The 22,821-nt window shown below is 35.1% G+C and overlaps 1 protein-coding gene across 1 annotated transcript in view; it reads left to right on the plus strand.

The window, feature by feature from the left end:
• Positions 1-22,821, plus strand: part of UNC13C (unc-13 homolog C) — a 559,224-nt gene that overhangs the window by 420,595 nt on the left and 115,808 nt on the right. Inside the window, exons 19-21 of the mRNA XM_059371954.1 lie at positions 4,390-4,516; positions 17,624-17,720; positions 18,393-18,536. Coding sequence (XP_059227937.1) covers positions 4,390-4,516; positions 17,624-17,720; positions 18,393-18,536 — 368 coding nt within the window. The remainder of the gene's footprint in view (positions 1-4,389; positions 4,517-17,623; positions 17,721-18,392; positions 18,537-22,821) is intronic.

Here is a 22,821-nt window from a genome sequence, read left to right on the forward strand (position 1 = left end):
CTTAGGGGAAAGCTCTTAGATTTTCCCCATTGAGAATGATATTCACTGTAGGCTTTTAATATATGGCTTTTATGATATTGAGGTATGTTCTCTCTACCCCTACTCTTTGGAGAGTTTTAATCAAGAACTGATGCTGTATTTTGTCATATGCTTTTTCTGCATCAATTGAGAGGATCATATGGATCTTGTTCTTTTCTTTTATTAATTTCCCCTCTCATGTTTGATTTGTAATGTCAAGCCACTCTTGTATCCCAGGAATAAATCCCACTTGATCATGATGAATCATTCTTTTAATGTACTGTTGGATCCTATTGGCTGGTATCTTGGTGAGTATTTTGACATCCATGTTCACCAAGGATATTGGTCTGTAATTCTCCTTTTTGCTGGGTTCTCTTGTTTTGGGATCAAGGTAATGCTGGCCTCATAGAAAGAGTTTGAAAGTTTTCTTCCCATTTCTATTTTTTGAAACAGTTTCATTAGAATAGGTATTATTTCTTCTTCAAATGTTTGGTAGAATCTCCCTGGGAAGCCATCTGGCACTGAGCTCTTGTTTTTTGGCAGGTTTTTGATAATTGCTTCACTTTCCTTGCTGGTTATGGGTCTATTCAGATTTACTATTTCTTCCTGTTTCAGTTTTGGGAGTTTATAAGTTTCTAGGAATGCATTCATTCCTTCTAGATTGCCTTATTTTTTGGCATATTGTTATAATATACTCTTAAAATTGTTTTTATTTCCTTGGTGCTGGTCATGATCTTTTTTCTTTCATTCATGATTTTATTAATTTGGATCCCTTCTCTCTCTCTCTCTCCTTTTTATTATTTTATTGACAGAGGGAGACACAGTGAGAGAGAGAACACAAGCAGGGGGAAATGGGAAAGGGAGAAGCAGACTTACTGCTGAGCAGGGAGCCCAATGTGGGGCTCGATCCCAGGACCCTGGGATCATAAACTGAGCCAAAGGCAGGTGCTTAATGATGGAATCACCCAGGTGCCCCAAGGGTCCTTTCTCTTTTCTTTTTGATAATTCTGGCCTGGGGATTAATCAATCTTATTAATTCTTTCAAAGAACCAGCTCTTAGTTTCATTGATTTGTTCTACTGTTCTTTTGGTTTCTACTTCATTGATTTCTGCTCTGATGTTTATTGTTTCTCTTCTGCTGGATTTAGGCTTTATTTGCTGTTCTTTCTCTAGCTCCTTTACGGGTAAGGTTAGCTTGTGTATTTGAGATTTTTTTTCATTTTTTGAGAGAGGCTTGTATTGCAATTTATTTCCTTCAGGACTGACTTTGCTGTGTTCCAAAGATTTTGAACAGTTGCATTTTCATTAGTTTCCGTGAATTTTTTAAATTCTTTAATTTCCTGATTAACCCATTCATTCATTAGTAGGATGCTCTTTAACAAACTCCATGTGTTTGAGTTCCTTCCAAATTTCCTCTTGTGATTGAGTTCAAGTTTCAAAGCATTGTGGTCTGAATATATGTAGGGAATAATCCCAGTCTTTGGGTTTTGGTTGAGAATTGATTTGTGACCTAGTATGTGATTTAGTCTGGAGGAAGTTCCATGTGCACTGGAGAAGAATGTGTATTCTGTTGAAAAGCCCAGAGTCTTCACTGGAGACATAGTTTTACATTGTCATGAATGCGACACATATTTTAAATAGTATTTCTTAAAGTAAAAAGTCTTATTTTATATAATATGTGTCCTTTGACTAAAATTCATCTTTGTGCAGTGAACCACTGCTCACAAATAATTTCTGTCTTGTTCATCTAACACACAAAATTTGGGCTAAATTCATTTCCTCCAAGAAACAGCATCCTCCTGTGCAAATCATGACACTAGCCATGTTGTATTAAATGTACTGTTTTATGTCAACCTCCCTGAGCTTTGCATACTCAATCTTTATATCTGCAGTGCCTCCCACATAACTTAGTGCAAGATAAATGCTCAATAAACATTTTTGGTATTAGCTGGAACTGGGTTACCCTTACCTCCAGGTTTCTGTTAATGTACAAACACTCTTGGAACAGGTAGCACATTACATCAGACTCACCCTAACACTTGCAGAATCAGGTCACATGATGTCTGCCGTCTTTAATATTTACCTGACTTAAAAAATTTAAATATACCTTGCCATTGAACACTTTTCTATTTCTTTTCAGCCAGTTTTTTTCTTTTCTGAGGTCCACTTATAGTTTATGCACATTCTTAATAGTTAAAGGATTAAAAAAATGTATTCAAAATTCACATGATTTGAATACAGATGTAATTTAAACTATAAATACAAAATTTTAAAATTATTTCCATGTGTGTTTTCCAATATGGTTCACATATGGTTGGCAGAAAGTTACTTTCTTCTAAGATATTTAAAAATATTTATTAAGATGAGGACAAAATGCAATTATCATCTCATATACATTTTTAGGTAAATCATTTGAATAAACAAAAATCATTGCATTAGAACTCATAAATCTAAATTTCAAAAATAAAACTATTGATAAGTCTGGAATTCAGTAGATAACTGGTTGGCAAGGAGTTTGAGGCTTCATGTATATTACATCTAGAACTACACATAACTTTGAGAGTAATATGAATCATTTAGTATTCAAAATATTCCCCAGCCAGCAAGTGCACCTGTTTTGCCTGTTGCATTGATTCATGAGTGCCCTCCAATGCATAAATTGAAACCAATGAAAATGGGTGCTTATTAAAACTTTAAAATAATATTTTGTTGTGAAATGACCTATTACATTTATGCCATCCAGGGAAAGAATCTGGTGAGTTAGGTCACCCTTTCTCTTACTTGAATGCATCCATAGCTTGAATTCCTCCCTGTACTCCAAAGCAGTATCTATTTCTGTCATCAGCAATGGCAGTCTGTAAACTGGACATAGTCAGTCACCTTTTTTTTTTTTTTTTTCAGGATATAAAACAAAAGATGGTCCAAAGGTGTTTCTGTGGGGTTTACAAGGTGTTAATTATAAGAACAGGTGGTGTTAGTCACAAGAGCAGATGTTTTGGGTTCTGGCTTACTCTGCCCACACCAAGTGTGAGATCCCAAGTGACAGAGGAATCCACAATCTATTTAATTTTTGAGTTTCTATTTGTGATGAGTAGAGCCCTTTTGGTGTATGGGTCTTAGGGCAAGGTTCTTCTCCTGTCTAGGTTTCAAGGTAGTATTGAATTAAATCCTTACCTACGAGTATATCAATTAAATGTCTTACCCTTAAGATGTAGAGGGATACTATTCATGTGAGGAGAGGGATAGGAGAGAACTCACGTTAAAAGAAAGAATGAAGGGAATAAATTTGGAGGGAGCTGAAGCAAAGTATCACCTCGCTTATAATTTTGTTCCTGAGTTTAGTCTACAAGTATTATTTATTCTTGTTTCTGTGTATATATGTGTGTTTCTCTCTTTTCTACAAGTTGTCTTAAGTTAATCATTGTTTAGATATTTTGAAAATGTTTGATTTGGGGCTGTGTTCCCTCTTGTGTTTATCATTGGGATTGAAGTCCCTCTATAGTGAGGTTTTGGAAAGCAAGGATGTCCTCAATTTGTTTGTAACAATTCAATTGCTTCAATTGGTATTTTCAGTCTGGAATGTAAAGTAAAGGATGTTTCTACCATAAATCAAAGCCCTTGGCTTAAAAAAAGATCCATAGACCTCAACCAGAACTTAAATGAGGACACTTAAATGTCAATATAGTCTGGGATATTTGGGCTTTGCTTATGTCTATACTTATGGCTGGAATTGGCAAAGATATTAATATTGGGGGTAGGCGAGGAGCAGAGATAAACATGTTCAGTAGTATTATTACTTGTCTCTGTTTCCCAGTACTATATATCCAGATTAGATTAAAACAAAACAAAACAAAACAAAAAACAAACAAAAAAACGGTTTTAAGCTACACTTTCTAAGCTAGAGAGAAGAAAATGTCACATTTTAGGAAATCCTGCTAAAGAAATGTCAAAAAAAGCCACAGGGTACAAAATAATCTTAGTTTGATTCATGTTTTATCCATGCTTAGAGTTTTAATTCTTTCTGGAATTTTGTTTGCAATAAGCTTAAAGTAGTCAAAATATGAAAGCTTGCAAACAAACAGAAAATTTTTGGTGTGTTACCACTCTAGACATCAGAATTCTTACCTTTTTCATGAAGGCGCATTAGAACATTCAAGTTACTACTCATTACTAGTTGATCTATTCTACATGGCATCTGTGGTACTTTTGGATTTTGTAAAATTTCAAGTCTGTCTTTGACAGTTCCCTTTGCTTTTACCTCAAATATACGATTCTCTTCCTTTTTAAAATACTACTATTAACAGTAGATTGGAATACAGCAGCATTGTTGGCAAACCAAACTTCATTAAATGTTCGATTTTATCTATTACAGAACATGAGAAGCAGCGGTTATGCAAGAGCACCGATTATATGAATTTGCATTTCAAAGTGAAATGGTTTTATAATGAGTATGTGCGGGAGCTTCCTGCCTTCAAGGATGCCGTTCCTGAATACTCTTTGTAAGTGGTGATTTTCACCCTCAAGTTCTCAATTCATAGTCCTGTAAAAATTATACCTGAATTATGCTGTCTTAAAAATCTCTTTTCATAGTCTTTGCTTGAATGCAGACATTTCTATTATAAAATTAATATTAAATGATTTGTGTTTCTTTGGGACCATATTTAATTGAATTGTTTTCATTTTTCAACTACGCCTTCCTCAGATATTCAACTCAAAGAAAAGAAATGCAAAACAGGATATGGCTTCCACGATAAGGTTATCTTCTGTGAAAGTGTTCAAACTCAGATTTTATTGGGAAAATGAGGGTATTTGTATACTGAGCTTTAGAATCAGATTTTGTCTTTAATTCAAAGAAATACCTTAGGTATTAGTATTTCTAAAATAGAAGTTCTAAATAAACAGGTAACATTTTTCATAAACATACCTGTATCAGATACATTTCTAAGTATACAGACTTGTAATACTCTGCATCTGATACTTTCCAGAATTCTATTTAACTCTGTTGAGGAGGGTCTTCTGCACACCAGGCACTGAGCCAAGTGCTGTAGGACAGTAGTGAATAAGATAAAGACCTCGCCCTGAAAGAAGCTTATACTTGATGAGAGACTGATAAGTATAAAAATCATGATAAACCAAGGCACAATTAAATAAGTACTAATTCAAAGAGGACAAGCAAAGTGCAATGGGTTCTCAAAGAAGAGAGATATTACCCCTATTTGGAGGAATCTACATAATCTTTATGGATGGGGTAACATTGATGTAGGTTTTGAAAAGTAGGTCAGTTGATGGCAAGAAAAGCATTTAGATTGAAAGGAAAATTAAGGGCATTATTAAGCGAGTAGGAATATATGGGCTATTGTCCATGGGAAATGTCATTATATATGTTTACAAAATGAGTAGGTAGAAAAAGTAGTTTTGAACTAGATTATTGTAAGTAAATGCTTTGAAGCTTGTGCCGTAATCACGAGGCCTTGTGGGCATCGGGAGAGGCAATGACTGGGCAACAGGAAAGAGATTTGGAAGATAGTGAATAATGTAACGATGAGATTAGAACTTCCCTTTATGACTTTCCCGTAGAAGTTTATAAGATACTGTGGGTTACTGGGACAAGTTAAAATCTATATACATTGGAGTGATTGTAGTAAGAACATATAGGATGAGTATGTGTGGGAGAGAGATTTCAAAGATAGAGTTTACATCATTTGTCAGCTAAGACATATGAAGATGAAAGAAATAGGGAAGAATTGCAGATGAATTATATGTGCCTAAGCAGCTGGTGATACTGACTTGGAATAGGGAAGTAAAAAGACGATGCCATTAGCCAGAGACCTCTGCTTTGACTCTGTCTAAACTAACTACACTACTAAAATCAGACTGACATGACCACTGAACACCGGCATAAAAGCTGAATAAAATTAAACAGCATCAGAGAGCAATCAAGGCAACCAGGAAGTGAGAAACTACTGTCCCTGAGAAAAGAGAAGTGCATTGAAGTGAATCCTGTATTTGCTGCCGGTTTTTTTTCCCCCTCTGTCCTGTCCTCCCTGCTCCTATGAATTTGCTAATTTGCAATGACATTTTTACAATGTCATTGTGACCGAACAGAGAATAGTAACCCAGCTTATAGCAATGTCCATGGGGTAGAGAATTAAACGTTGGTGTTTAGGACTAGGAAGGTTGTTTGGACCTGTAGGACCAAACTCCCAGAGAAATGCAAACCACAGAAAAGTAAGCATTGTTCCTTGCACACAGTTTTCTCCCTGAGGTATTTTCTCATTCTTTATCTGCTCAGGTATTGGGACTGAGGCAGAAATCAGCAGGTATAGAAAGAAGGCACTGAGAAATTAAAATTTAAGTAGAGACTTGAGCATCCTCACAATGCTAGGGAGATAAAAGTTAGTGAAGATTTCCTAAGAAACAAGACTTCCCAGACTTTCAGGTGAGATCCCCGAGCGCTCTGCCCTAGAAATAAGAGCTAGAAATAGCCCAGCCTAAAACTCAGCCTTGTCTACTTTATGACTCTCTCCCTGCAAATATAAGGAAAAATTTAGATTTTTCTCTGGAGGAAATGACCAAAGTTTCCATATTTTTTCCATAGACCATGTATAATATTCAACAAAAAAAATTAAAGACTGCTAGGCAACAGGACCAAATGAATAAGATTCAAGAGAAAATAGATATTAACTTACCAGATATAGACTTTGATCTAAACTTCAAAATGTGAGAAAACTTCCACAGAAAAATAGGATCTATAAGAAGAATAAAATAAAAACTACAGAAATGAAAAGGGATGAAATTAAGAATAAATTAGTATTAAATGGTCTATATAAATTATTACTATACAAATTAGTAATAAATGGGCTTAATAGCAGATTATACATAGCAGAAGAGTGGATAAAAGAAATGGAAGAAAGAAATATAGAAGAGAGAAACACACAAGGGACATATGGGATAAATTGTAAAGGTCTAATATGCAAAGAATTGAGTCCCAGAGAAGGAAAAGAGAGAAGGAGTAGTACAAGAGCAATGTTTAATAAGATAGTAGATGTGTATTTTGCAAAATGGTTGGAAAACATGGAGCTATAGCTGAGGAATTTCTATAAATCCTAGGCAGGATATTCAAATGCAAGGAAAACTACTGGTCATTACATCATACAAAGTTGCTTAAAACCAGAAAAGCATAAAAAAATCTTCCCATTTATTGGAGTCAAGGAAGGTAAGATACTTTACCTTCAAAGGAGCTGTAATAATACTCATGGATGATTGTTCAGTTGGAGGGACTGAAACCAGAGTACACTACAATATGTTTTAAGCGCTGAAAGAAAACAGCTAACAACTTCGAATTCTATAAGCATCAAAAATATCCTTCTAAAACAAGGTGCAATAAGTATATTTATATAACTGAGAAGCTAAAAGAACCCATTTCCAATTGACCTTCACCAAAATATATAAACCAGGCTTAAGGTAGAAGGAAAATGACTGAAGATAAAAATGCAGGAATGCATTAGATCATAAAAAGCATTAGAATAGATAAGCAAAAAAGGACACTTAAAAATACATCAACTATTTAAAATAAAAAATCTGTAGAAGAAAATATACACAGATTTAAAATACAAGACAACAGTAGCATAAAAAGGTAGAAGAGCAGTAAATGGAGTTAATATGGTATAAGATCCTTGAATTGTTTAGAAAGTGTAAAATACTCAATTTAAAAATCCTCTAATATGTAATGGGTGGGTGTTATAATTTACAGTGTAACCCCGTAAGTACTATGCACCCATAAAACAATAGGGTGAAGGGAGAGTACAACGAACATATCTAAGGAAAGGAGAAAGGAAAGGAGATTGCAAAAAATAAAGAGAGGGCAGGAAATTTAGGAGGGATGGGGAAGCAAGATGACATTTTAAAAATTGTTATTTATCAGAAAATTAAGTGTAATCATTAAACATAAACAGATTAAGGTTCTAGTCGACAAATATCATCCTACAGATAAAATAGTAAATCCCAAACTATCACTTATAATTGATTCACCTAAAACGTAAGCATCTAGACAGGTTAAGTAAAAGAATGAAAACAATAATTGAGATCAAATTTTCATGGCTATACTAATATTAAAAAAATAGAATTCAAAATAAGAAATATAACAAAACAATTTTGAGAGAGAAATATTTCATGATTGAAGGAGCAATTCAAAAAACATCAGTTATAAATGTATGTCATAACATGTAAACAAAATATATAAAGCAAAAATTGTCAGAAAAGGAAAAATCATCAACTCAGCAATTCTACTTGGAGATTACAGCAACTCAAGAAACAGACAAAGTCAGTTAAAATATAGAAGTTTCAGGGCACCTGGATGGCTCAGTGGGTTAGGCCTCTGCCTTTGGCTCTGCCTATCAGCTCAGGTCATGGTCTCAGGGTGCTGGGATCGAGCCCTGCATCGGGAGTCTCTGCACCGCGAGGAGCCTGCTTCCCCCCGTCTCTCAGTCAGCTGCTCTGCCTACTTGTGATATCTCTCTCTGTGTTAAATAAATACATAAAATCTTTAAAAAAAAATAGAAGTTTTAAAACATGAATAATACACTTAAAGATATTTATCTATCTGTATCTGGTCACATACAGGTTTCACAGTTTTCCATGGGAATTATTTACACACACACACACATCTCTATCTACAACTGATGACCACCAGTGACAAAACACAGGTTATTATCACATGCACATGGTGCATTTACCAAAACAGACTCTTCGCAGGTCTAATGTATTTTAAAAGAATGAAATATATACTGTATAGTGTTGGACCACTGTGGAATTAAGCCAGATATCAACTCCAAGAAGGTAACTAGAAAATGACCAGATGCCCAAATTAAGCAGAACTCTCTAAAACCTGAGTACAAAAGAAATTAGTGTAAATTACGAAATATTTTGAACTAGGTGATAGTGAAATATGGCATGTTGAAACTTGTGGATTACAGCCAAAATAGGAAATAGAAGAAAGTGTGTATCTTCTAATTCTATAGAGACAAAAAGGGAGAAAGGTATAAAATCAATAGTGTAAGACTAATTTAAAAAACAAATTCAGCCAAAAGAAAATAAAAGGAAAAAATGATCAATAAGACCTGGAACAAAATAAATTTTAAAATAGAAAAAATTACACAGCCAAAAGTTTGTTTTTGAAAAACATGATAAAAATAAAAAATGGAGGAAAAAAGGAAAAGCAGATATCACAAATTACCATTGCCAGAAAAGGACATCACTAAAGATCCAAAAATATAAAACATAGCAAGACATTATTTTTGTCAGTACATTTAAAAGTTAGGCAAAAATGTACCAATTATCCTCAACTACTCAAACCTATTGAGAATATGACATACAATTAAAGAACAATTTCTCTCTGAAAATATATTTTAAAAGTAAAATAAAATAAAATATTAGCCAATAGAATCCAGCCGTTTATAAGAAGAATAATATAACATGACCAAAGGGTATTTATTTCTGAAATATAAAACTAGTTTAACATTTTAAAAGCAATGAATACAATTCACCACATTCAAGGAATGGAAGAGAAAATCCCTACAGTCATTACACTAGGCACAGAACAATAATTTAATAAAATACAATATCAATTTATTATAACAATCTCTTAGAAGTTAAGAATAGAATGGAACTATCTTAATCTAATAAAAGACAATTCTTTCTTTTTTTCTTTTTTTAAGATTTTATTTATTTATTTGACAGACAGAGATCACAAGTAGGCAGAGAGGCAGGCAGAGAGAGAGGAGGGGAAGCAGGCTCCCCGCTGAGCAGAGAACCTGATGCAGGGTTTGATCCCAGGAGCCTGGGATCATGACCTGAGCTGAAGGCAGAGGCTTTAACCCAGTGAACCACCCAGGTGCCCCAAAGACACACTCTTTCAAAAAAGAAACAACAATAAAACCAGTATGCCTCTTTTTAAATTGAAATGTAGTTAGCATAAAATATTATTTTAGTTTCAGGAGTACAACATAATCATTCAGCATTTACAAACATTATAAACTGATCACCACCATACATCTAGCTACTATCTGTCACCATACAAAATTATTATAATATCAATTTCCTATACTATCCATTGTATCTCCATGCCTTATTTATTTCATAACTGAAAGTTTGTATCTTTAATTCCCCTTACTCTATTTTACCCATCCCTTTGCTCTCCTAGCCCCGAGCAACCACCTGTTTTCTCTCTGTATCAGTGAATCTGTTTATGTTTTGCATGGGTTTTTGTTTTGTTTTGTTTTGTTTTGTTTGTTTGTTTGTTTTAGATTCCATACGTAAGTGAAATCATATGCATCTTTCACTGACTTATTTCACTTAGTGTAATATCCTCTAGCTCTACTCAGGTTGTCACAAATGGCAAGAATGCATTTTTTTTATGGTTGAGTAATATTCCATTGTATATCTGTACCACAGCTTTATCCTTTCATCTATTGTAAGATGGACACTTAGATTGTTTCCATATCTTGGCTACTATGACCAATGGTGTAATGAATATATAATGCTATATATGTCTTTTTGAATTACTGTTTTCATTTTCTTAGGTGAATTCCCAGAAGTGGAATTACTGGATCATATGATATTTCTGTTTTTAATTTTTTGAGGAACCACCATAAATTTTTCCATAATGGCTGCACAATTTTGAATTTCCACCAACAGTTCATGAGGATTCCCTTCTTCACATCCTCAACAATACTTGTTATTTCTTGTTTTGTTTTTTATATAGTCATTCTTTCAACTGTGAAGCAATATTTTGTGCTTTTGGTTTGCATATCACTGATGATAAGTGAACTTGAGCATCTTTTGGTGTGTCTGTTGGCCATTTGTATGTCTTCTTTACAGCAGTATCTATTAAGGTCTTCTGCCTAATTTTTAAATGGATATGTTTACATAGAGTTTGCTGAATTTTTTTATGTTTCAGGCATTGACTGCTTATGGGTCATATCATTTGTAAATATTTTTTCCATTCAGTATGTTACCTTTTGTTTTGTTGATGGTTTTCTTTGTTGTGCAAAATGTTTTTAGTATGGTGTAGTCCCAGGTGTTTATTTTTGCTTTTGTTGCCCTTGCTTGAGGAGATGAATCCACACACACAAAAATACATATATATATATATAAAATATATATAATATATATAATATAATATATATATATAAATATATATGCACACATACATATAAATATATATAACATATATACACACACATATGTATATATGTATACACACACACGTATAGCTAAGATGCCCAAGAGCTCATGTATATTATTTCTTCTAGGAATTTTATGGTTTCAAGTCTTACATTTAAGTCTAATATATTTTCAGTTTATTTTTGTGTGTGTCTATAATGTTTTTTTCTAGAGAAAGTACATCATCTGCAAATAATGACAGTTTTACTTCTTTTCCAATTTGGATATCTTTGATTTCTTTTTCTCATCTGATTGCTGTGGCTAGGATTTCCAATAGTGAATAGAAAACAAGTGCCAAGACTGGGCATCCTTGTGTAGTTCCTAGTCTGAAAGGAAAAAACCCTCAATTTTTCACCATTAAGTATGATATTAGCCATGGGTTTGTTATATATGGCCTTTATTACGTTGACACATATTCTCTGTATACTTATTTTTTGAGAGTTGTTATCATAAGTAGATGTGGAATTTTATCAAATGTTTTTTATGCATCTATTGATATGATTATTTGATTTTTTTCTTTCTTTTTTGGCTGTTGCTAATGTGGTACTACATTGATTTATTTGTAGATAATGAACCATCCTTTCATCCCTGGAATAAATCCTACTTGATCACAACATATGATCCTTTTAATGTATTTTTAAATTCAGTTTGCTAATACTCTGTTGAGGATTTTTGCCTCTATGTTCATTTGGGATATTGACCTGTAACTGTATTATTTTATCTTTGTCTAATTTTGGCATCAGAGTAACACTGAGAATATAGAATGAGTTTGGAGCATTCCTTCTTTAATTTTTGGTATAGTTTGAGAATAGGTATTAACTCCTCTTTAAATATTTGTACAGGGGCGCCTGGGTGGCTCAGTCCTTTAGCATCTGCCTTTGGCTCAGGTACTGGGATTGATCCCCACATCGGGCTTCCTGCTCGGCAGGAAGCCTGCTTCTCCCTCTCCCATTCCCCTTGCTTGTGTTCCCTCTCTTGGGGTCTCTTTCTTTGTTAAATAAATAAGATCTTTAAAAAAAAAATTTTCTTTTTTGGGTAGAATTTGGCAGTGAAGCCATCTGGTCCTGGGCTTTTCTTCTTTGGGGAGTTTTTTAAATTTATTATTATTATTGATTGAATTTTATTGCTAATAATTGGTCTACTCATATTTCCAATTTTCTCTTGAGTCAGTCTTAGAAGATCATGTATTTCTGGGAATTTATCCATTTCTTCCCATTTGTTGGTACATAATTAGTTTTTAAATGATCCTTTGTACTTCTGTGGCATAAGTTGTAACTTTTTTTTTTCATTTCTGATTTTATTTATTTGGGCCTCTTTTTTTTTTTTTCTTCATAGCTAAAGATTTACCAATTTCGTTTATGTTTGCAAAGAACTACTCTTAGTTTCATTATTTCTATTGTTTTTGTGGTCTCTATCTTATTTATTTTTGCTCTTTATTATTCCCTTTCTTCTACTAACCCTGATCTTTGTTCTTTTTTCTTTTCTTTTAGTATAAGATTAGATTTTTTTTTTCTTGTTTCTTGAGGTAGGCCTGTATCACTATTCACCTCTCTTCTAAAACTGTGTTTTCTGCATCCCATAGATTTTGGACTCTTTGTTTCCATTTTCATTTATCTCAAGGATTTTTCTTTGTTTCTTTGATTACTTCACTGACTTACTGGTTTATAATGGTGTCGTTCAGTTTTCACATGTTTGTGTTTTGTCCACTTTTCTTTTTGTAATTGGTTTCTAGTTTCATGCCATTGTGGTCAGAAAAGATGCTTGATGTGATTTTAGTCTTTTTTAACTTACCGAGACTTGTTTTGTAGCCCAACATGTGGTGTATACTGAAAAATGTTCTATGTGTTCTTAAAAAGAACGGGTATTCTTCTGCTTTCGGATGGAGTGTGTGTACACATTAAGTCCATTTGGTCTACTGTGTTGTTCAAGGCCAATGTTTCCTTACTGATATTCTCCCTATATGATCATTCTATTGTTTGGAGTGTTAAAGTCCCCTACTATTGCTGTGTTACCATGAATTTCTCCCTTGCCTAGTAACATTTCTTTTATGTATTTAGGAGTTCCTATGTTGGGCACATAGATATTTACAAGTATTATATCCCTTTGTTGGATTGAACCCTTTATCATAATGTAATGCCCCATTCTGTCTCTTGTTACATCCTTTCTTTTAAAGTCTATTTTGTCCGATATAAGTATTGCTACAACAGCCTTCTTTTTGTTTCTATTTGCAAGGAATAGATTTTTCCATCCCTTCACTTTTAGTTTGTCTGTCTTTAGATCTGAAGTGAATCTATCATAGCATATATAGAAGTCTTGTTTTTGTTTTTGTTTTTTGTCTGCTTAGCCACCCTATATCTTTTGATTTAATCTATTTACATTTAAGGTAACCCTTGATAGATATGTACTTCTTACCATTTTATGATTATTTTCTTTTTCAACCATTTTATGGTTGCTTTTGTAGTTTTTTTGTTGTTGTTGTTTGTTTTTCTGTTTCTTTCTCTCTTACTCTCTTCTCATGGGATTTGGTGACATTCCTTAGTGTTATGTTTGTATTTCTTTCTCTTTAATTTTTGTGTATCTGTTATAAGTATTTGGGCTGTGGTTATCACAAAGTTCATATGTATTATCCTGAATGTCCATTCTACCTTAAGTTGTTTTGGTTCGGCATGTTCCAAAAGCACTAAATTTTTACTCTTCCCCTATTTTTTTGTTTTTGATGTCATATTTTACATGTAAGTATTTTGTGTGTCCTTTGACCAATTATTGTAGTTCTAGATGATTTTACTGTTGTCTTTCAACCTTCATACTAGCTGTGTTGATGGTTGAAGCACTACCTTTACTATGTATTCACCTCTACCACTGAGATTTTTTTATTATTATTTTTTGTTTTGTTTTTTAGCTATGGCCTTTTCTTTTATGTTTAAAGAAGTTCCTTTCACATTTCTTGGAAGGCCAGTTTGTTGTTGATGAACTCCTTTCACTCTTGCTTTCCTGGAAAATTCTTTATGCTTCCTTCAATTCTGAGTGATAATTTTGCCAGGGAGATTATTATTGGTTGTCCTTGTTTTTCTTTCAGCATTTTGAATATATTGTGCCACTATTTCTGGCCTGTAAATCTTCTGCTGAAAAATCAGCTAATAGTCTTATTGAGGTTTACTTGTACATAAATAATTGTTTTCTCTTGCTCCTTTAAGAATCTCTCTTTATCTTTAACTGTGGACACTTGGATTATAATGTGTCTTGGTGTGGGTCTCTTTAGATTCATCTTTTTGGAGATTCTGTGTGATTCCTGGACTTGGATGTCTGCTTCCTTCACCAGGTTAGGGATATTTTTAGCCATTATTTCTGCAAATTGGTTTTCTGTCCCATTTTCTATCTTCTATTTCTGGGACCACTACACAATGAATGTTAGTATGCTTGAGGTCCTAGAGGGCCCTTAAATTATCCTTATTTTTTACTTATTTTTAAAGATAGATTTATTTATTTATTTAAGAGAGAGAAAGAGAGAGCATGAGCAGGGGGAGGAGTAGAGAGAGAGGGCGGGAGAGAACCTCAAGTAGACTACAAACTGAGCACAGAGCCTGATATGGGGCTTGATCTCACAACCCTGAGATCATGATCTGAGTCGAAACCAAGTATCAGATGCTTACTCAACTGAGCCACCCAAGTGCCCCAACTATCCTCATTTTTTAATTCCTTTTTATTTTTGCTGTCCAGTTTGGGTGATTTCCACTAGCTTGTCTTCCAGATTGCTGATCCATTCTGCTGCATTATCTAATGTTCTATTGATTTTCTGTAGTACAGTTTTCATTTCAGTTATTGTAGTCTTCAGTTATGATTGGTTCTTTTTAATATTTTCTGTCCTTGTTGAACTTCTCATGGCATTTATTCATTCTTCTCCTGGGTTTAGTAGACATCTTTACAACCATTACTTTGAACTATTTATCTGGTAAGTCACTTCATTTCACTTAGTTCTTTTGTGATGGGGGGTTATCTTGTTCTTTCTGTCATATTTTTTGACATATTGTTCTGTCTTCTCATTATGCTTCTTTGTGTTTAGATCAGCTAATTCTCCTGGTCTTCAAGGAGGAGCTTTAATGTGGAAGGTGTGCTATGGGACCCAGTATCATAAATTTCCCTGGTCTCCTGCCATCTGTCCCAGGGGTGTCTTCTGTGTGGTTCATATGCACCCTCCTGTTATGGCTGGAGGTTGTTGTTGTTGGGTTTTTAGTGCATAATTGCTTGTGTGGGGGCCTGTCCCCTGGCACAAATGTCTGCTAGGCCCCACTACAACTGCTATGGGCATGCTGGTAAGTGGAGCTTGACCCTGACCTATATGGCTGAGGGACCAGACTATAACTGCTTTAGGGGTGCAAGTGTGCAGTGTTGGCCCTGGTGTGACTAGTTGCAAAGGTCAACTAGTGGATGACTGTGATTGAGTGGAGTTTCTGTTTTCTGCTGCTTTCTGGCTCTCCTGGATATGGGTGTTCATCTTCCCGGTGCAGGTTCTCTGAGCTTTGGAGCCTTAGACTTCCTTATTCTTCAGGAAAGGCCTCTATACCAGTGGATCTCACTATAGGTACTGGTCCTGACCAGACCACCTCTCCTTGTCTTAACTGTCTCCATGTGACATTTTATTTATATCTTTAGTTGTAAAAAATGTGTTCTATTAATCTTTACTTCATTCTCTGAAATGGTTCTATATGCAATTGTAGATTTTGGTGTGTTGGTGTGAGGATAGAAGCTCAGGATCTTCCTACTCTGCCATCTTATCTCCTCTCTAAACATTATGCTTATGAATAAAACTTTGAAAGCTTCTGCCTGAAATCAGGAATGAGACTGACATCTGATGACATCACCTTTATTTAACAATTTACCAGAAGGCCTATGCAATACAATAAGGGGTAGAAAAGTATAATGATTATAAAAGTATATGTTGATGTTGTTAATATTTGTCTATGACATAATAGTACATCTAGAAAACCCAAAAGAAACTATAGGATAACTAATAGAATATAAAAAGTGGCTCCTGGGTGGGTTTGTAGGTTAAGTGTCTGACTCTTGATTTTGGCTCAGGTCATGATCTCAGGGTAGAAACTATAGGATAACTAATAGAATATAAAAAGTGGCTCCTGGGTGGGTTTGTAGGTTAAGTGTTTGACTCTTGATTTTGGCTCAGGTCATGATCTCAGGGTAGTGACATCAAGCCCTGGGTAGAGCTCCATGATGAGCTTGAAGCCTGCTTAAGATTCTCTCTTTGCCCCTCCCCTCATGCTCATACACTCTTTCTCTCTCAAAAAAAAAGTGATTATAATAAGTCTATATAAAAGCTAATTAAATTTCTATATAGTAGCCACAACCTGTTAGAAAATTACATATTAAACAATACCATTTAAATAGCATTAAAACCACGAGAAACAAATGGTGATGAAAGATGTGCAAGCCCTCTACTCTGACAACTATAAAATGTTACTAAGAGAAATTTAAGATGAACTGAAATAAAAGTGTTCCTAAAAAGATGCATTATTGTAATGAGAGTAATGCTTCCCCATCGACTTAGAGATTTAATGCAATCCCGTAAAAATTTCAGCAGGTATTTTTGTGCAAATTGACAGATTCACTCAAAAAATGTATAAAGAAATACAGAAGACTAAGAATCACGAAGGCAGTGTGGAAGAGGAAGGAAAAAAAACCCTAGAGAGCTGTTATCAGTTATCAAGACTTATTAAAAGGGTGTGGTGTTAGTTCATGACAAAGAGACCGATAGGACAAACTCGTCTGGAGACAAACCCATATATGCCATTGCCTAATTTATACCCAAGATGGCAATTCAAGGCAATGGGGGAAAGAATGGTTTTCTGAATAAGAGGTGTTATGCAATTATACCTCCACATGAAAAAAAAAAAAAAGAACTCTGAACCTTTGATTGTTCACAAAACACAACTGCAGGTGGATTGTACATCATAACAAGCCAGAGATGGGCACCCAGGATCAGTTACAGGAAACAAGTAGGTATGGATGAAAGGAAGCCCATCAGTAAAGTACTAAAAGGTGAGAGAATGGCACGATAGGGGACAGCACACAAGATGTACATTGTATATGACTTTGAATTGTGAAGGACACTGTGTGTAGGAATTAGGAACCAAGTATATTTAAAGTACCACGGGAGGAGCCAAGAAAGAGATAGACATTGAAAGTAAATAAACAGGGATGTGTTTGATGAAGTAAAAGCTAACAGTCTCTGAGAAAACAGAAGTGCAAAACAGGGAATAAAAAGAAATTTTTGGTCCTGAATTACTCTCATTTAAGAAAAGAGCAATATTCAGTGTTAATTATGTGCAAGTGATATCTTTTATGGTATGTGACATTATTAATTTCTCTAGGTGGTTTGAGCCTTTTGTCATGCAGTGGCTGGATGAAAATGAAGATGTGTCAATGGAGTTTCTTCATGGAGCACTAGGAAGGGACAAAAAAGACGGAGTGAGTTTAAATTACTTTAAGACTGCTTATTGTCAAGATTCATTCACGTGACTCATTTTTAAGATAATGGGAATTGTTAGGCTCGTTGTTATTATTTAAGGTTTATTTTAATCCTCTAATGATCAAAATAAGTGTAAAACACAACTATAAAAGGCTGGTAGGAACCTTAGGGAATTGTTTAAATTAAAAAAAGAAAATCAATCCCCCTTTTGCTCCACGATTCTTTTACCTCCTAAATTGCAGTTTAAAACTTCAGTAGGGTTATACAAACTTCCTTGTCCTGAAACCTTTCCAGGATTTTAAGATTGGGAGCAGACACCCTCCAAACCCCTCTGGAACAACTTAAGTGTTGAGCCACAATATCTTTCTAAACCATTCTCATATCTATGGGGAACGAGAAATAAAAAGAACCAGTCCCTCACTATCGCAATGGAGAAACCAATTAATAGCAGCCTGCCCCGTGATACGAGTTCTAATACATTTTCCAGAAAAGGACATGAATGATTTTGAAATGGGTAAGTATCTTATTAAATAGGAAAAGAAGGCGTGTGAAATGAAGGCACATGATACAGGAGACCAAGTTATTTATGTAAAGTGATTCGCCTCTGGCCACACTCCCTCTAATGTGCTTATTGGGATGGTCTCATCTGGTTTCTTCTTCTCTCCCCTCAGTTCCAGCAGACATCGGATCATGCCCTCTTCTCTTGTTCTGTGGTTGATGTCTTCGCCCAGCTTAATCAGAGCTTCGAGATTATTAAGAAACTGGAATGCCCTAATCCTGAAGCATTATCTCACTTAATGAGAAGATTTGCGAAGGTTGGTTAAAGAGAACGAATGCTTTCTTTTCTGAGACTGCGGGATGTTATTTTCTTGCACAGAACCTGAAGGATGTTGCAGTTTGTAGTCTTCTCTGGCTCTAGTACCCCGATTTCATTTCTAATTCTAGTACCTATTGGTTTGGTTTCCAGGTTTGTCATCTGACTTTCTTTCTGTCCCTTCTTGTTTCTTTTTTTCTTTTCTTTTCTCTCTCTCTCTCTCTCTTTTTAAGATTTGATTTGTTTATTTGACAAAGAGACAGAGAGAGCACAGGCAAGCAGAGTGGCAGGGTGAGACAGAGGGAGAAGCAGGCTCCCTGCTGAGCAGAGAGCCCGATGTGGGACTGGATCCCAGGACCCTGGGATCACGACCTGAGCTGAAGGCAGCTGCTTAACCGACTGAGCCACCCAGGCGTTCCTGTCCTTCTTGTTTCTTAAAATGGATTTATTATTCTTTAAAAATCTATTTGTCATTCACATTAGTGACTCAGTCATTTGTAACTGAAGAGACTGTGAGGAATGGCAAAATTATTTATTTTAGTTATAGTGCTTCTTAGCTGAAAGTACGCCTTGGCATTTCATATTTAAGTTGCAAGTATTCTTAACACACAGTGTACTACAGTGAAAAGTATATTAGACTTGGAATCATGAAAATGATTTCAAATCAGCCATTAACTACAGTATGAGTCTGAATAGTTTGTTTCATTTTTTTAAAGATTTTTATTATTATTTATTTGTCAGAGAAAGGCAGAAAATACAAGCAAGGGAAGTGGCAGACAGAGGGAGAAGCAGGCTCCCCAGTGAGCAGGGAGCCCAATGTGGGATTAAGTCCCAGGACCCCGGGATCATGACCTGAGCTGAAGGCAGAGCCCAACCTACTGAGCCATCCTGGTGCCCCCCAGTTCATTTCATTTTTTATTATTTTTTTATTTTTTATAAACATATAATGTATTTTTATCCCCAGGGGTACAGGTCTATGAATCGCCAGGTTTACACACTTCACAGCACTCACCAAAGCACATACCCTCCCCAATGTCCATAACCCCACCCCTCTCTCCCAACCCCCCTCCCCCCAGCAACCCTCAGTTTGTTTTGTGAGATTAAGAGTCACTTATGGTTTGTCTCCCTCCCGATCCCATCTTGTTTCATTTATTCTTCTCCTACCCCCTTAACCCCCCATGTTGCATCTCCACTTCCTCATATCAGGGAGATAGTATGATAGTTGTCTTTCTCCGATTGACTTATTTCGCTAAGCATGATACCCTCTAGTTCCACACTTCATTTTTATAAAATGTAGTTTTCTTAGATGACAGACTAAGTGGGAAAGTGAAGATGGGTCTAAATCTTGCAGAATGTTGCTGTCCAGATTATGAAGTTTAAAGTTAATCTTAACTGAACAACCCAAGTAACACTGCCATGTGGGGAATTTTAAGCAGGGTAGTGACATGACAGAGAGTGATGTAGGGGAATGACCTACGTGGTGCTATGTCTGACTGCCCTTCAGTTTGGATGATAGACAGAGGTCTCCACTGTTCATCCAACTAGCGTTTACTTGTTACCTCACTTGAGCACTTTACGAGTCACTTTGAGAGACGAAGCCATGAATAAGCAATATCTCTGGCCACAAAAAAATCTTATAATGTGAGTGCCAAATCTATGGTAAAGTCAAATGCTATAGTCAGGGCATCTCAGAGGTTAAAAGACCATATGTGTGTGTGTGTGTATGTATGCTTTCTTATATATACGTATATATGTGTATATGTATATATATTTTATGTATTTATATATAAATATATATGTATTTTATATATAAATACATAAAATATATATGTATATATGTTTTCTTTTATATATATTTTATTTATAATAAAATATTCATAAATAATAAATATAATATGTATTAAATATATATAAATATAATAAAAATATTTATAAATATTTATAAATATAAAATAAATATTTATTTATATTTATAAAACATATGTTTTCTTTTATATATATTTTATTTTAATATATTTATATATAATATATAAATATTATAATACATTTAAAATTATATATTATATATAAATACTATAACTATATATAAATATAAATTTTATATATAAATATTATAAAAGATATATAAATATATAAATATTTATATATAAATATATAAAATAAAATATATATGTATATACATTTATATTTAAATATTTATAAATATATACCTTTGACATGTTAAAAAATAAGAAAATACCAAAACTCAGTTAACTTGTAAAATATTTAAAGTGTATTACTCTTCTTGGAAAAGTACTTTTTGACAGCTTGGGAGAGGTTTGAGACCCAGGTTTTAGCAGATTTGGTTTCTCCTCAGGCTTCCCACCTTGGCTTAGGGATGGCAACCTTCCTACTGGATTTTCACATGGTTCTTCCTCTTGTGTGTACGCTCCCCTGGTATTTCTATGCATGCCCAAATTTACTTTTCTTATAAAGACACTAGTTAGTTTCCTCAGGTAGGCACTTCAAGGGGATCTGGGATCATTCCGGGGAGGAAGCCCTGAACTGTTAGAAGCTGTTAACTGTTTTGATCAAGTCTTTCTGTGAGAGAGAGAGAGAGCACAAGCAGGGGAGAGGGAGAAGCAGACCACGGGCTGAGCAGGGAGCCCAATGCAGGGTTCTGTTCCCAGGACTCTCGGATCATGATCTGAGCTTAAGCCACAGGCTTAACCAACTGAGCCACCCAGGTGGCCCAGTTTTGTTCAAGTCTTGATAGGCTAAGGTTGAGGCCTGATTGAGAGACACCTGGAGGTAGCCTGGCCAGAGTTTGGTCAAGGAGAGAGTCTTTGTCACCCTCCTCCATTCTGTGACTCAGGTTCTTCCCTGACAAGTATGAGAGATCTCAAAGAAAAGAAAGCGTAGGATTAGTACAGAGCTGATGGAATTGTACCATTGGACATTTAGGTCCTCTTTATAAGGAGTCTGGAAGAACAGGCAAAGTGGAAACATCTTTAGTAGAAAACTGGGATCCTTGTATCAGAATATTGAAATCACATAATTTAAAAAAATCAAAAGGCTGAAAAGAAAATGAGAAGCCTATGAAGGCCTTTAGGTAAGTAAGCTATCAGCCTAAACCATATTATATTATTTATTTACCATCAAGTAACCATCAAGTATTGTTAACATTTGAACTCTAGTCTTTATAAGTTAATTAGATAGACAAAAGTAACCTCCTGCTTTTAAAGATAACAGGTAAAAATCCTTTACTTTTTTATCCTTTCCAGAGGGGCCTTTCTTGGTAGCCACTGATTTCAGTTTCCCAGTGTGGTAAAACCTGCAGGTAAGCTCTGCAGGAGAATTATTCTGGGGAAAAAAAAAAAAAAAAAAAATCACTGTCTTTTCTTGACAAGCAGCCGCATTTTGGGTGACTGCCAAGAGAAGAATGAAATGGGGTCATTAGGGATACTGTTGAAAAAAGTATGTCACATACTATTCTTGGAACTCTGTGGGACTCATGGAAGCAGAGTCGTATGGAGCATTTAATAATCTCAGAGTTAATATATTTAGTGACATACTATTAAGTGGTGCACAATATTAGAAAAGTAACTAGAATTCACCCTCAGAGTAGTCAGGAAGCAGGTTATGTAAGGTGGAGGTGTGGAAGCAGGGAGAGAGAGCAGGAGGAAGAGGGCTCGCGGGCTCACGCTGCTGGGCTCCAGACCACCCTCCCTTCCTTCGTACCTTTGACCTTTCTGTAGCTGTGAGGTTGCTCGCAGCCACGTGTAAACAAGTGGGCTACACGAAAGTGTAAAGCAGTAGGAGGTCACAAAGAGGGTTATGTTAGAATCCACACGGGGAAATGCCTTCTTTGAAGCGAGGAGAAAAGAACTAGGCTCCTTGTGTCACTGACTAAATGTGAATTTTTATTGGCACCATAAAAAATTTTTTTAGGGGCGTCTGGGTGGCTCAGTGGGTTAAAGCCTCTGCCTTTGGCTCAGGTCATGATCTCAGGGTCCTGGGATCGAGTCCCACATGGGGCTCTCTGCTCAGCGGGGAGTCTGCTTCCTCCTCTCTCTCTCTGCCTGCCTCTCTGCCTACTTGTGATTTCTGTCTGTCAGATAAATAAATAAAAATCTTAAAAAAATTTTTTTAAACACCTAAAATATTCTTAATCCATGTAAATTCAATACTACCAATTATCATTCCATGGAAATCATGTAAGGAAAAAAGCCCCATTTACTGGGAAAGCAGAAATTGGTAATTTTCATTGAAAGATAAATTCTATTGGAATGATTTTTAAAAATCAT

Source organism: Mustela nigripes, chromosome 13, assembly GCF_022355385.1.
Source record: "Mustela nigripes isolate SB6536 chromosome 13, MUSNIG.SB6536, whole genome shotgun sequence".
Classification (NCBI taxonomy): Eukaryota; Metazoa; Chordata; class Mammalia; order Carnivora; family Mustelidae; genus Mustela; species Mustela nigripes.